The sequence below is a fragment of the Rutilus rutilus genome (assembly GCF_951802725.1).
Source record: "Rutilus rutilus genome assembly, chromosome: 22".
NCBI lineage: Eukaryota > Metazoa > Chordata > Actinopteri > Cypriniformes > Leuciscidae > Rutilus > Rutilus rutilus.
This window is the reverse complement of record NC_140227.1, coordinates 25,926,487-25,941,330: the sequence shown is the minus strand read 5'-3', so window position 1 is coordinate 25,941,330 and position 14,844 is coordinate 25,926,487. Positions and strand designations below refer to the sequence as shown.

The window sequence follows — 14,844 nt, the reverse complement described above, 5'->3', positions numbered from 1 at the left end:
GTTTAGTAAGGGAGTGCAAGGAAATGTTTAGAGAAAAAGAGTGTAGAGAATAAAATAAATAAAAATAATTAAAAAGTTTATGACAAAAAAAGTAATAAAAATATAGAAACAAATAAATAATAAAAAGTTTATTCAAATAAATAAATATTACATTAAAATAATATAAATCATTAAATATTACAATAAAACAAATAAACAATACATAGTACAGTAATATAGTAAGTAAAACCATTAATAATGAAATTTAATAATGTAGAAACGTAATATTTTCCTAATAATACTTTACACATGTTTAAAAAAAAATCTGCATTATAGCATTTGGATGCCACGGACCCCCAGTTATATATAATATACAGTCTGTGGCATCTAAAAGATGAATAATCCCTGGCTTATGTAGATATTAATTATGATCTTTTTAACATATACCACTTGAATATAGCCTTAATCAAGGTTAATGTGCGGTAACAAAGTCGTTTAAAGTTAAATGTGTATTTTTTTGTTTGTCAGAGTAAAGTAGAGTTAAAGTATGCTTAAATATTTTTATTTTGTTACATGCACGTTTGCTATTGGACACATATTTCAAAGCAAAATGGGCCTTTTTGCATACTTGTTGTGATATTCCTGTTCACTCTGTGCTGTTGGTGGAACACTGTCTTTGTAAAGGAAGGAGATGGGCGTTCTTCTTCCTGAAATCAATAACCATCTTCACAACTGTTTGTGTGTTTAGCTCCAAGCCGCGGACTGCACACATGACAGCAGACGGCTCACTTCCTCACGAGGCAGACTGTCAACAGAGCATGAGAGAACACACAGTTTCCAATTGGTAATGAAATCATGGGTCCAATAACAGACAGGATGAGGGAATTAAAGCTGATATAAGAAATCAAAACAAAAAAATACACTACTGTTCAAAAGCTTAGTGTCATTATAATTTGTAAATGTTTCTAAAGTCTCTTGTTCTCGGGGAACGTGATTTCACCAAATACAACATGTTCCTGGTCCTGGAACAACATTCCAATCAACCAATCAGATTTGAGGGATAGGTTTATAGTTAATGTCGTTTAGTCTTACAACAAGGGTTAGGGACTTCAACACCATTATTATTCACCTATCATTTCCCTCTGATTTTAGGGATAAGTTATGGGTAGGGTTAGGGTTAGGAATATGTTTTTGGACAGGAATGTTGTTCCGGGATCAAAAAGAGATGTCAATCCAGGAACATGTCTTACTTTATACTCACCCAGGCTCAAAAAGGAAAATAAAAACAGTGAAATATCATTACAATTTTACTATACTTTAAAATGTATTACTCCAGTCTTCAGTGTCACATGATCCACCAGAAAAAAATAATTTTAATATGCTGATTTGGTGCTCAAGAAATATTTCTGATTATTATCAATGTTAAAAACTTTGTTCTGTTTAATATTTTTGTGGAAACTGTGATAAAAAACAATTCAGGATTCTTTGATGATTATAAAGTTCAAAATAAGAGAAAATAGAAATCTTTCCTGCTATTATAAATGTCTAAATGTGTCACTTTTAACCAATAAAAAATAAATAAAAATAAATAAATTTCTGAAAAGAAAACCTTGATGAATTGTTATTTCTTAAGGAAAAAAATATTTAGCTAAAATCGTAATATTTGGAAAAAAATGTCTGCCAAATTGAAACTTTAAAACTATTTTAAAAAATCTAAATCGTATGAAAACAACATGAATACAATATTAAAACTTTGCATGCGTGTTTGCATAATTGAACGAACTAAGGCTGAATTTAATGTATAGTTATCTGTATATTAAGTTTGAATAGAAATAATTTGAATGTAAAACTCTTTAACTGTTGTGAAAGAACTGACAACAGTGATCCTGAAGAAAAACAAACACTTTCATTAGAATCAAAGCCCATGCAGCACATCTGTTAATCTCAGATGATGCCAGTGGAATTCCCAGCCTTACTGTTCCCTGTTCCAGCTGTCATTTCTCCCGCAGGGCCTGAGCCATGCAGTCCATAAAAAATAGGACACAAGTTTGTCAGTTGACTCGGCCCTGTACAATGCATCCCACTCATTTTGACAGCAATGCACAGACTTATGGGTGGGGTGAGCAAACAACAGAGTGCTTAAGAACGTTTGATGTTCACCAATTATTCATAAGGTGAGGTTTTATGGCTTTAGTTCTGCATAAACGAAATGCCACACTATCTTTATAAGTTGGGGGTGGGGTGGGAGATGCAAATCGCAATCCTGTATGCAAATAGATATAGTAAAGGAGACCAACTGTAATTAAAATGCAAATATTATCATGACATCATGATTCATGCTGAACATTCTAGCAATGCAAATCAATGGAAGATGCTTTAATCTTATTTTTTTTTTAAGTACAATGTTTACAAACATATATACAAAACATATTTTAATAATAGTAATTATTAATGCCATTATATTAATGCCAAGTATTGCACATTTATTTTCATTTTCGTTTTGATGCCATTTATCGGCACCGATATCAATATTAATACAGTGTTTTGGAATATCTAATATATAAAAAAGCCAGTTTCACGGACCGGCAAATTTCCACAAGAAAAAGAAGAACCCCCCCCCCCCCCCCCCCCCCCCCAGAGTATAAACAAACACACAAAGTATGCTGACAAATTACTGAAAGAAGTTTTTTTAATTAAATATTTTATTAATACATTATATTGCGTTCAAAATGAGAGTTCCAGGACTCATTACAATAAAGTTAAAATGTTCTTTTATCTGTACTGTACATTCAAGACATTGAACCACTGTTTAAAACACCTCGAGGGAAAAAAAGGAAAAGGTTAGATAAATATCATCACATCATCTGTATTGCACTCAGGCCGGTTATGGACATGAAAAGGCAACCATTATAAGAAGATGCCTTCAAAAGGCACTACAGCTAGATTTTATTTTGATGCTCCTCAAAATAAAATATGTCTGCTAGTCCTTTATTAAACATTACTCAATATAAACAGCAACAACAACAAAAAACGTGTAAATTTAAACAGAGGTATTAGAACAAATGGTGATTGGCTTGAAGGGACTGGGATTGGGATTCTCCATAGTGTCCCGGCTGGCGTCCTCTGGGAAGGTCTGTTTCCAGGGTCACAACTTCCTGACCGCAAAACACAAAACAGGATATGGCTTTCCTCTGGTGAATCTCCGGGAGAAAATACAATGACGGCCAGTAGAGAACACCAGCACAGTTGTACAGCTCTAGTGCTCATGTGGATAATGCAGGTTCTAGTCCGACTCGCAACATGTTCTGATCCCGTTCCCTCTCTCTAACCATTTCCTGTGGCCTCTCTGCTGTGTTTATCCACTGCAAGGCATTTGTACCATCAGATCATCAAATTGATGATCAGTGGTGCATATTATGGATTAATCTGCACTATGAACATGTTCAATTAGCATTTAACATGTTTAAAATGCAAAGTGATCTTATATCAGTATATACATAAGAAACAAATCACCACACTTACTGTATATAAAAAGAGCTCGACGTAAATGTTCAGTACTTGAATACGCAAAACATTTTCGGTATGCAGGACTGTAAGTTCCTCCTACTGGAAACATATTCAAAGCAGAACAACATGAAATGTTCAACATCACAGTTGAGTAGGCTTTATACTCCGAGGCACATTTAAGATGTCTTCACGGCTCCGCTGAGTCCATTAGTCCGACAAGCTCTCCCATAATTCCCCTGTGATGATTCCCACTGTAAACATTTGATTCGAATGAACGTAGATGTCAGCGTGATAATAGATAGCATGTGTCACAATAGTCTTTTCCGTTCCTTAGCAAGTGCAATTCAGTTCTGAAACGGTCCTTTTCTCGCAGTGCAGTCGTCCTCTTAATATGTACAAAGCAGCAATAATTTCATGCAGAACTAATACTAAATCAGAGAAGTATTACAATCGCAAACGTTTTGTGACAATGGACTGCAACACTGAAAAGTAATAGCTTATTTAAGGAGTTATTGAGTGCAACAAAACAGACAGCAAAGGTAAAACTGGGTCACTACTTCTGTTTATAATATTGTAAATGTCTTGGATAAAATATGTATAGCAATTTAAGTGATAAAATAGGGGACAGGGAATGTTTATGCATAAAACCATGCATCCGTGAACAAAACACATGAAGCATGTAAAATCAAAATTGACCATTCTTAATTTTTTTATGGAATATTGCAGTATTTAATATAAATGATTTATCTTTTTTTTTTTTTTATGTATGTTCCCTTGCAATATTTAATCTTGCAGCATCTCTTCACTTGTCTGATGACGTGTTTACTGGCGCGAGGGCGGGGCAACCTGTCACTCACATGAGATCGACCAATAGCAAACCACGACCATCCAATCAATTCCCAATGGACAAAATCCCCCCAAAAAATCTAGTTCGAGAAGCCGTTTCACTTGGATATACGTCGCAATAAGGAAGAAAAGATTAATCGCTACTTCCGTTTCATGGTGACTTTAATAGCTCCTACTTCTCCCAGGTTTTCAAAATTTTCAAATAGATTTTAGTTTATACTGATATAAAGCTATGGGGTTCAATGATTATTTTTCTCAGATAAGCTTTGGTAGGCCAACTTGAAAACAACCAAGTCAGAGGGTTGTGAGGTAGTGGCATGGGGGGGGCACAGACCTTATTAAAAATAGCCATGTTTTCCATTTCTCCCTTTAGTGTAGGGAGAGATTCCTTGGGGATAATCCAAGATGAAAATAAACAACAATCACCTAAATAATTTCAAACTGAAGCAAAGCTAGTTAACACCATCAGATATACACCCCCAAAAACAGACCAAATGATGTCTATCAGACTGAAAATCTCCCACTACATCTAGTAAACGTGTGCAAAGCCAGACGGGGGGGTAGATCTATTGTCATCGCTTTCACAGTACATTCAGCAGGCACGCCGGAGACCCGCACTGTGGATTCTCCTGGTAATGCAGTCTCTAAACTGAACGAGTGTGTTCTGTAGCTCCTGAAGAAACACAGTGAATCTACGGCTCAGAGTGAGTAGGATTGCCACTTCTGTTTGTTTAGGAAACTGATGGCTGCTAGATTTGACCCTTAATGAGGAATCAATTGCACGCAAAATTAGCACGCAAACGTTTTTTACATGTATTACCTCTCCAAAGCATGTTAGAGGTCATTTTAGTAATTAGAAGTAAATCAATTATAATAAAAAAATGATACCGACATATACACAAGTCCATATTAAAAGCATCTAATTCACAACACTGCAGTATACACTAATACTGTATTTGTGTACTTGCTCATAAGGTGATCTAGGATAAGAATTTACTACTTTCATGCGAATTAGAAATAATTACCAGCTGATCCTAGATCTGTGCTTATGAGCATTTCAAACTTTAGATATCCCTTATTAAAAAAAGCTTCCTCATATTTTCCATGCCACCAATTAATGGTCCTCTCAGTCTGGCACAAAAGAAACTTTTTCTTTGCAGTGTGTGCGAATTTAAGCTCATAAATTGCGTCTAGGATAACAAAGCATATATATGTATATATAAAAAAAGCCATATTCCATTTTAAAACAGCAGTGGCTACTTGAAGAATTGCGAGATTATTTCCTCAGGATCTGGGAATCACTGGATGGATGGCCTCTTAAGTGTATCCCAGATTCTCCATCTCACTACGGTAGCGTTGCTCGGACACTCGGCTTTTGTGCTGCTTGCTCTCCAGGTGAAGACGAAACTCGGCCTCCTCGCTGGCACCCGAGTTACACATTGAGCAGTAGAACTGCCCGCTGGGTGTGACGCACATCGCAAGGTCTCGTGGGATTCGCTGCCTCGGCCGTGGGTTGTAATAAGGGCCTGAAACAGCATAGGAAACATGTCAGGTCATGTAAATAAACGAAGCATCAAATAAATGGCTACATGAATAAGCATATCTTCAGTATAAAATGATGAAATACATGATCTGGAATGCAAAGCCAAACTCTGACTTTGGGGATTATGTGCAAATTTTCATGTTTATACTACCTTTCAAATTTTGGGGGTCAAAAACAATACCTTTATACAGCTGAAATGCATTAAATTGATCAAAAGTGACAGTAAAGACATTCAAATAAATGCTGTTCTTACTCTATTGCTATATGCTATTGATCAAAGAATCCTAAACAATGTATCACGGTTTCCACAAAAATATTAAGCTGCACAACTGTTTTAACATATTAGAATGATTTCTGAAAGATCACGTGACACTGAAGACTGGAGTAATGATGCTGAAAATTCAGTTTTGCCTTTACATTTAAAATATAAATATATAATAAAATAGAAAACACCATATTTAATGCATGCATGCTCAGCTGTGTGCCGTTCAGATTTGAACTGTGAATGCTTTTTAAATCCCTGAATTTGCATTAAATTTAAATCGAGGTAAACAGGATGCAAATTGTAGAATTTGAATTTAAGTAAGAAGAATTTAGGAAGTTTAAATCATATGCAAAAGCTAACTGCTTTAACCTGGCTAGTGGGGAAAATGAATGCTATGCCGTGTGTTTTTGTGCGTATGTGAGGACAGGACCACGGGGCAATGGGGGCATGTGTGTGATTGAGATCTGCCACAGTGTGGGTGACGTTCGTGAGCCCGGGTTGACGTGGGGTGGAGTATCGGCTTACATAGACCAAAGCGTTGGCATTCGGCCTGCATTTAGCGAGACTAGCGCATTGCGCTACATTAGCACAGGCTGGCAAACTAACACGCGCAGCTGCCAAGCGCTCTGCTGCCAAAGCTCTGATCGCAAATGGAGGTTTTGCACCACAGCTTGGACCACTGAGCAGAAAACCGAACCCACAGGACAGATCACATGATGACAAAAATCTGTCTCTCCTAAACTATTTGTTGAGGTAAATCTGTGTAGGCAGTACCTGGCATGGCAGTGTTGATATGAGCCCTGCGGTTCTTCATTAATCTGTACTCGTACCCTTCTTTCCGGGGCCGTCTCTGACTGTCGGACAAGTCTCTGGAAAAAATACAATGTAACAATATTGAAGGAATTCAAAATAACAATATTTACCTGCAAGATATTTACGTAAACATTTTAATACATGGAAAATGCTACACAAAGACTTTTTTGTGTGGATTAATCATAGTTTTGAATCAGTTCATTCAAAGGGACAGCAGCATTACTAACTCTAGTAGCATTTTTGCTACAGAAATCTAAATCAGAGACGATATTAAACACTCTCATATTAGCAAGTAACAAGTCAAGAGCGGATCGTGAAATTCAAATAATATTCATTTTAATGACACACTCAAATAAAAATAATATACAAATAAAAGTTATCATTTAAATCTATAAGATATCCAAGAATAAATTGTATATAATCAGCAAAATCACTTTAAGGTGAATATATCATGAGTTTTCACCTAGCCCTACTGGTACTATTGCTGCTTTTTTACTTGTATCACTAATTAAGCTCATTTGTTTTGTTTTGAATAACAGGATTCAAACCTAGCTTAACTAGTTCAGATAGAATAAGACGTTTGGAGTGCAACAGGATGTATCTTCCTGGGTTTGTTATCAGGACGGCCCAACTTTGGCCACAGTGGCATTTAAATGAGCGCCCCACTTATCAATGCAAAAACAGCCTTAAGATAAAAACATTTTCCTCCATGCAAAATATCCTACTAGTTGATGCATAATGTGTACATGGATTTTCTTTTCATCAAGACTCTTATGGGTGTATGAAGATATATATCCTAGATATATTTTAACTTATAAACCCCTCTCAATTGGAACAACAAAAGGGGCCATGATGACCCTGTCGTTTTGCATCTGACTCTCAGAGTCTAATCTTGCAGGGCAAACTGTATAACTGATGTCTAAATAAAAAAAATGTTCACACCTCCCACAAATATGGAAGGATTTTCCGTGTTTAAGGGTTGTTTTATCTTGGAGCGCGTGGGTGTGACAGACTCACGAGGACGTGGCGTTCTGCTGCGCTTCAGCCAGACGCAGTCTTTTGGCGTGGTTTTTGCCCTGATAGTGCGCCTGGGCCACAGCGGGGGAGCTGAAGGAAGCGTCACACAGCTTGCAGTAGTCGTTTTCCGTGGCCAGTATGACTCTGCTAGTGCCCTTAGAAAGTGGCTGCAGACGGGACAATGACAGTAGAGCTTTTAGAAAGAGTGGAGCGACGAAAGGTGTGCGTCCACAGGGACGTCTCTGATTACTATCACGATGGGCTTAGTGAATGGATGCTTGCAGAGTGACACCGCATGATCAAACCGCACTTAAAGATACTCCCAGATAGGGCTGGACGATAAAGCCCAAAAAAAAAAAGTCAGCTTTTTGATGATATTCAATAATCGTCGAAAAGTTTGGGATCAATACGCTTTTTTTAAAAAGAAATTAATAATTTTACAATTAAATTGATCAAAAGTGACAGTGAAGACATTTCTAATGTTACAAAAGGTTTCCATTTAAAATAAATGCTGTTCTTCTATTCATCAAGAATCCAAGTATCACGGTTTCCACAAAAATATTAAGCAGCACAACTGTTTTTTGAGCACCAAATCAGAATATTAGAATGATTTCGGAAGGATCATGTGACACTGAAGACTGGAGTAATGATGCTTTGCCATCATAGGAATAAATTACATTTTAAAATATATTCAAATAGAAAACAGTCATTTTAAATAGTAATACTTAACAGTATTTACTACTGTAATTACTGAATCAATTCATTAAAATGGACAGTTTGAATTTCATGAAAATTATTGAATTTACTAACTGGTGGTGTTAATGTCAGTGATGCGAACTCCAAAAAGTGGGCGGTACCTCCAAAAAGGGGAGGAGTCTCCACACGTAAACACTTTCGCTTCCTCCAAATTACATTTATAAAAGTTTGTAAATTAAACACCGTTTCTCGTTGAAAGATAAATTGATCTTACATTAAATTTAGACGTGTTGAAATTATAAAACATGCAATTTAAAACATATGCCTTTATAAATAAATACATATCTTACACAAATACACATCTTTGGGGGGCGACAGCTCTGTAAGAGGGGGGTACAAGTGCTTGTGGCGTTCGGATGGGGCAGAGGGGACCTCTCATCCCCCCAAGTTTGAAGCTCTGGGTCCCCACTCCCTCATCGAGATAAAAACAGGAATCTCCCGTGAGCCTTGACATGACTTTAGATTCGGTTGCGGGGCGGAATTTGTGCTGACTCACGCATGCATGCCATGTGTCTGTTTGTCAATGGGAGGAAGCCACACCCCATTTTGGAATTCTCACCCCCATTTAGAGATTTCCAGGCTGCTCCCAAATTTAGTCCAGCCCAGTCGCGCACTCCAAAAGTTTGCTAGAGTTTCGCCAGACAAGGAAGTGTCGCAAAGCTAGTCAATTGACACGCATTCACAAATGTTGCTTTGTTTTACATAGCTACCAATATCATTGCAAATAAATTGTAAAAAATGTATATATATCGTCCAGCCTTATTCCAAGACAACCTGGAAAAACACACTTGTTCTGACAAAAATGCACCAGTTAAGAGTCATAAGCACCTGGTTGGAAGTCACATTTGCAGAATCTGTGGGTGGAGTGGCTGAGGGTTGCTGGGAAACAGGCTCTACTACCTCTAGTATTCGAATGGGAGGTGGCTGCTGGCTACCAGCATAAAAATTGCGCAGCTTCTTACTGTGGTTTTTCCCCTGTCGACAAAATAAAGGACGGTTTACATGCTTCATAAACCAGTCATCAGGATCTCAAGAAAAACATCTCACTGAAAGAAAAACTGAAAGTAAAAATCAAGGCTAACCATCATTTAGGTGTTGTTAGATATTGTGCAAGCCAAAATCACTTTGTTGATATACACACAGAAAGAATGTGAATTCATTTACTATTCTCTTATCTTCTTTTCATACCTCGTGGGCCACAACATGAGTTAGATTACCTGATAATGTGCCTGAGCCTGTTGGGCAGAGTTGAGAGTGACGTTACAAAGCTTACAGTACAAAGGCTTGCAAAGCTCTTCCAGAGTGGCTTCCTGGTCAGCGGCCACCGCCTGACCATCTTCCTCAGGGGGCTTTGGACTGAGGACAGGAGGCGCTGGGATGGGGGGGTTGGGCGGCATCTGGAGGTGAGGGGACGGCTTTACGGCCAGAGGAGTGCAGTGCGGGAATTGCAAGGGGTCCGGCGACATCATCACAGGTGGAGGTCTGAGGTTCTGAGTCGGGGTCATGGCCTGGAAGGGCTGAGGTGGCTGCTGACACATCAAACTAAGAGGTGGCTTCAGAACCGGGTCTGGACCTGGAAAGCCAAAAGACAAAATGTAGGTGTCAAAATGAGTTCCAAAAGGGAACCTTGCCATAGAAGATCCATAGACAAACCATTTTGGGTTCCTTTCAGTGAACAGTTCTTAAAAGAACAATTTTTTTCTTAATTTGTGGTCACATTAGTGAAATTTCAGCTAAATGTGGGCAAAAAAAAGTCAATTTTCAATAGCATAGAGTTATGAAGCACTGTTCACACTAAAGCCACTTTCAAACCAAAACAGTTTTCTGTTGGTCAGCACAGTGAATTTGCTTGACCAACTTGTATGAGTGAAATCTGCACAGGAAACTTCCAGAACATCTTTAACCACTGCCCTCCATCTGTCAGTCTGCTATGAGCTAGAGATGGTGAGGAGGTGTGCTAGAGCCAAGCCCTACACTCTATTTTTTCTCATTAAATACTCATTTTCACTTAAAAAGATGTCACAATACTCAAGTAAAGTCAGTCGCAACTTCGTTATAACTTCATTATAAAGTTCACACGGACTTAATAATCTAAAGAACCTTTTGTGCAACGGAAACGTTCCATGCATTTTAAAGGTTCTACATGGAACCATAGATGCCCAAAAAAACTTTTTTTAGAGATCTTCCTAATATCTCAATTTGTTATCTTAGACAGTAGTGAGATTAAATGCAGAGAAAACAAATGCTTTTGTTTCCTGCTTCTAAGGAAACTGCTTCTTCTAAGAAAAAGACACGTACATTTCTTCTTTAATGTTTCAAAAGAGATCTGTGCTCATATTTGCCAAGTTTGCAATCAAAAGTCATATATTTCAACATGAACTCAAACATTTATCCATCAAATTCATTCAAAACCAAATCAGCAGAGCTATAATGCTCAAATTAATTTTGTAGCTCTATATTCTTTAATTGCAGATGCACCGATAATACAATTTGGACCGATACCATAACCGATAATTCTTTATATTTGAAAGCCGATAACCGATATATTTGCAGATAAATCGAAATCCAAATTTGTATATCATTTTTGAGAGTCTGATTACAAAACAAAAGTCTCACTATTAAAATCCATGTCCCAAACACACAATTATAATGATGTTCTTATTATAACTTTATGTAGCCGATATGACAGACTTGACTGTATTTTCCTTTTTTGAAATGATTCCAATCATATTTCAAGCAATTCAAAACCCTCATGGTGAACAGTGCGAATTTGAAGTGTCTCAGCTGAAGGAAATAATCTGTTATTTATCGGCTTTAATATATCTGCAAACTTTTGAAACATGAATGAACAAAAAATGAACATATATTGGCCGATTCCAATATGGTGGCCGACATATCGTACAATCTATAAATATATCCTTGAGGTGCAGTCACACTCAAACCAAGCAGCCAGCAAATTTGCGTGAGTAACTTGAACATGAGGGAAATCTGCATTAGGAAATGCTAAACTTCAGATTGTGCAGATTCCTATTGGAATGAAACATCTGGAACATTGGAATCCTAGGAGAAACATCTGATGAAACATTACATAACAAGTCTTCTGGGCTACATGTATGATACAACAGCGATGTAAAGGCCACATCTATTTTTTAGTGCAACAAAGGAGCCATTCTAATAATAGAGTTGATGTATATAAGTGCCATGTCTTGTGAATCACAGTAACTGTAGCAAGAGGGAATCTTTGCAGTATGGCTTCCAGTAGATGTGATGAAGGCTGACTCCTGCCTCCTGAACTCAGCAAGTGTTTGGCGCTTGGGCAGAACTGAGGCCGGCCGGGCGAGTGGGGGGTTGGACAGTCAGCTGTTTTGTGGCTGTGTGATATTTCCAGTGTATCAGTTCCGACGGGATCACGACAACAATGATTCAGCCGACCAAAATAGACATAGGAATGCACCAAATGGTTCTGTTTCCGGTTGCCTTATGGTGTATTCATTAGAAAGGCACTTCTTGGAACTCTTAAATACCACACTGTATATATCCTTAATTGGAACTGTTAACATTTTTATTTTCATTTTTTATTTTAACAAAAAATTTCTAAACAAGTTTCAAACAGCTAGTCCTGCCCCCAAAGTACTATCACAATTGGTTGAGTCAGATCGCTCAAACAACTGTTGTTATTTTTTTTCCCCAAGTGTGTTGTGCTATAAGGAACTTGGGATAAATCCTGTCCCTAAATGGCACATTTAAATCAAAACAGACAATTCTTCATTTTTTATGGAACATTACAGAACCTGTCACTCACATGTGATCGCAGCAATTAACGATTACGATCCAATCAGTTCAATGGTCCCAAAAATAAAGTAATATTATATATTTTTTATCATTTGAAAAGCCATTACACTTTAATTAGGGAAGAAAATATGACCATAATTTTCCGTCGCATGCCGACTTTAACTGTGATTGGTTGCTTTTCATGTTGGTCATGCAGATTTTCCTGTTAAAGAAGCAGTTCCTGGCAAGAATGAGTTGCAAGGCTTGCAACTTGCTACACTGACAGTCAAAAGTCTGGTTATGAAAGAATTACCAGTGAACAACCCATTTCTGCACAGCTTTTGCACACTTCCCCTTTAAAGGGATAGGTGAAAAAAATGAACAATGAAAATGTTGTCATCATTTACTCACCCTCATGTTGTTCCAAACCTGTATTAGTTTCGTTCTTCTTTTGAACACAAAAGAAGATATTTTAAAGAATGCTGCAGTTGACGATAGCCATCGACTTCCATAGTAGGAAAAGACTATGGAAGTCAATGGCTACCATCAACTGTCTGGTTATTGACATTCTTTAAAATATCTTACTTTGTGTTCAACAGAAAAAAAGAAACTAATACAGGTTTGGAACAACATAAGGGTGAGTAAATGATGACAACATGTTCATTTTTGGGTGAACAATCCCTTACAATTAGATCATCATTTACAATGTTAAAAAAATTAACAATGCCTTACTATTTCACATTCTTCTCCTTTTGACCTGAAAACAAACCTGATATCTTTTGGTCATCAGGGAACACAAGCCCAGAAATAGGACTAAGTAGAACCTACAGTCCCTATTCAAGGTCACGGACACATACCTGGTTTCTCCGTTCAAATTAAATCCACTGTTAATTTAGCAGCAATGCAAAGTTCAGTTGGAGCACGGGAACAAGCATCTGCTCTTTCATCAAGACTGGGATCAAATATTTTTAGATTTAGGGAGGATTGTTCTCATTGGGCATCTATAATGCAAGGTATGCAGGGCACATGAGAAGGTACAGCAGTACTATCACTTGATGCTGCAGGTTGTTTTACACCACACCGCTGCAAAACACTTCTAAGCTGTTTGTGCATTGTACAGTTGTTCTTTGACAGCATCAATTATTGAGAGCAGAATAAATGCATTACATGCATGGTTGCTCCTTGTGCTTACGGTACAGTTTTTCAGTGTTTTTTAAGATCATCACACATTTCATCCTTCTATTTTGGCGTATGGATTTGGATCAGAACTGTATGGTGTTTTACCATAAATAAGAGCCACACAGAACAGAGTGCAAGGAGTCTTCTTAAATAAAATCCACAGACGTAACCTTGTGTTTTGTGAAGACATGGACTGCAGAGAGTGACGTTATGGACTCTTAGTGGGACATTTAGAGCTGACCAGTGATGAGCCAAGAATCATAATTGATCTCTTGCATGACTCTCCATATCAGCACAGTCATTGGGTTCATATGTGAGCCAGATTTAAGTGTCTCAAGTATGTGGCAATAAACCTGCACCCATTCTGCACAAGTTCATGTATATAGGGAATAAATAAATAATTGGTCTACTCTGTGTGTAAAAGAATATAGCCTATTTAAAAAGCTTGCATACATGATTTATGTTACTTATCTAATGCAAACACATAACACCCATATACAGAGCTTAAGCAGCATCTCATCGTATAATGAATATAGAGTGGCATATAATACAAAAAGTGCACATGAAGAATTTCAGTGAGATGGTAAATATGTTAGTCATGTACATAGTGTTCCATTAACATTGGATATGCCATGATCATTTAGCAATGCAAATAGGGATGTCCATTCTCAATCTGTCAGTGGTTATGTTGACGTCAAAACCTTTCTTCTAACAAACCTTACTATTATTTTAAAATAATGAGCGATTCCTAATAAACTCCCATTTTAAACCATTGCAGTGCAAAGCAAATATGATGCAGAGCATCACTTATACCGCAATGCATTGAAACCCATTTTTCAAAACATGGTCTTTTCCTACCTGTCATCCGGGGGAAATAATGACTGCAATCTCCATAGTTTACAGGCTGAGAGCTGTAGATATTGCAATAGTCAGCACTTGAATAAAAAGCATCTCTGTTCTTTACATTCATCGCCATCTTCCCTGCATCCTTCCAAGCTCTCTCTGCTGCTCAACTTCTTCCAGCCAGACGTGAGCCACATGCTTCAAACGTCCATCAGAGGGGTGTTTTCAGTCACGCAAGTTGTCAAAAAAACCCTATAAATACGTAAAAACATTCTAAACATGAGATAGAGGGATGTTTAAATGATTCTATGTATACATTGGGGAA

The 14,844-nt window shown here is 37.4% G+C and overlaps 1 protein-coding gene across 1 annotated transcript; it reads right to left on the bottom strand.

Annotated features, from left to right (window-relative positions):
• Window positions 1-4,248: 4,248 nt before the first annotated feature.
• On the bottom strand, window positions 4,249-14,716 carry zmat3 (zinc finger, matrin-type 3). Its single transcript, XM_084394994.1, has 6 exons — window positions 14,535-14,716; window positions 9,944-10,299; window positions 9,555-9,701; window positions 7,971-8,137; window positions 6,915-7,009; window positions 4,249-5,858 (listed from the first exon to the last, which is right to left on the bottom strand). The coding sequence occupies exons 1-6, from the start codon at window positions 14,650-14,652 to the stop codon at window positions 5,650-5,652; spliced, it is 1,092 nt and encodes a 363-aa protein (XP_084251120.1). The 5' UTR covers window positions 14,653-14,716; the 3' UTR covers window positions 4,249-5,649.
• Between the last annotated feature and the right edge of the window lie 128 nt (window positions 14,717-14,844).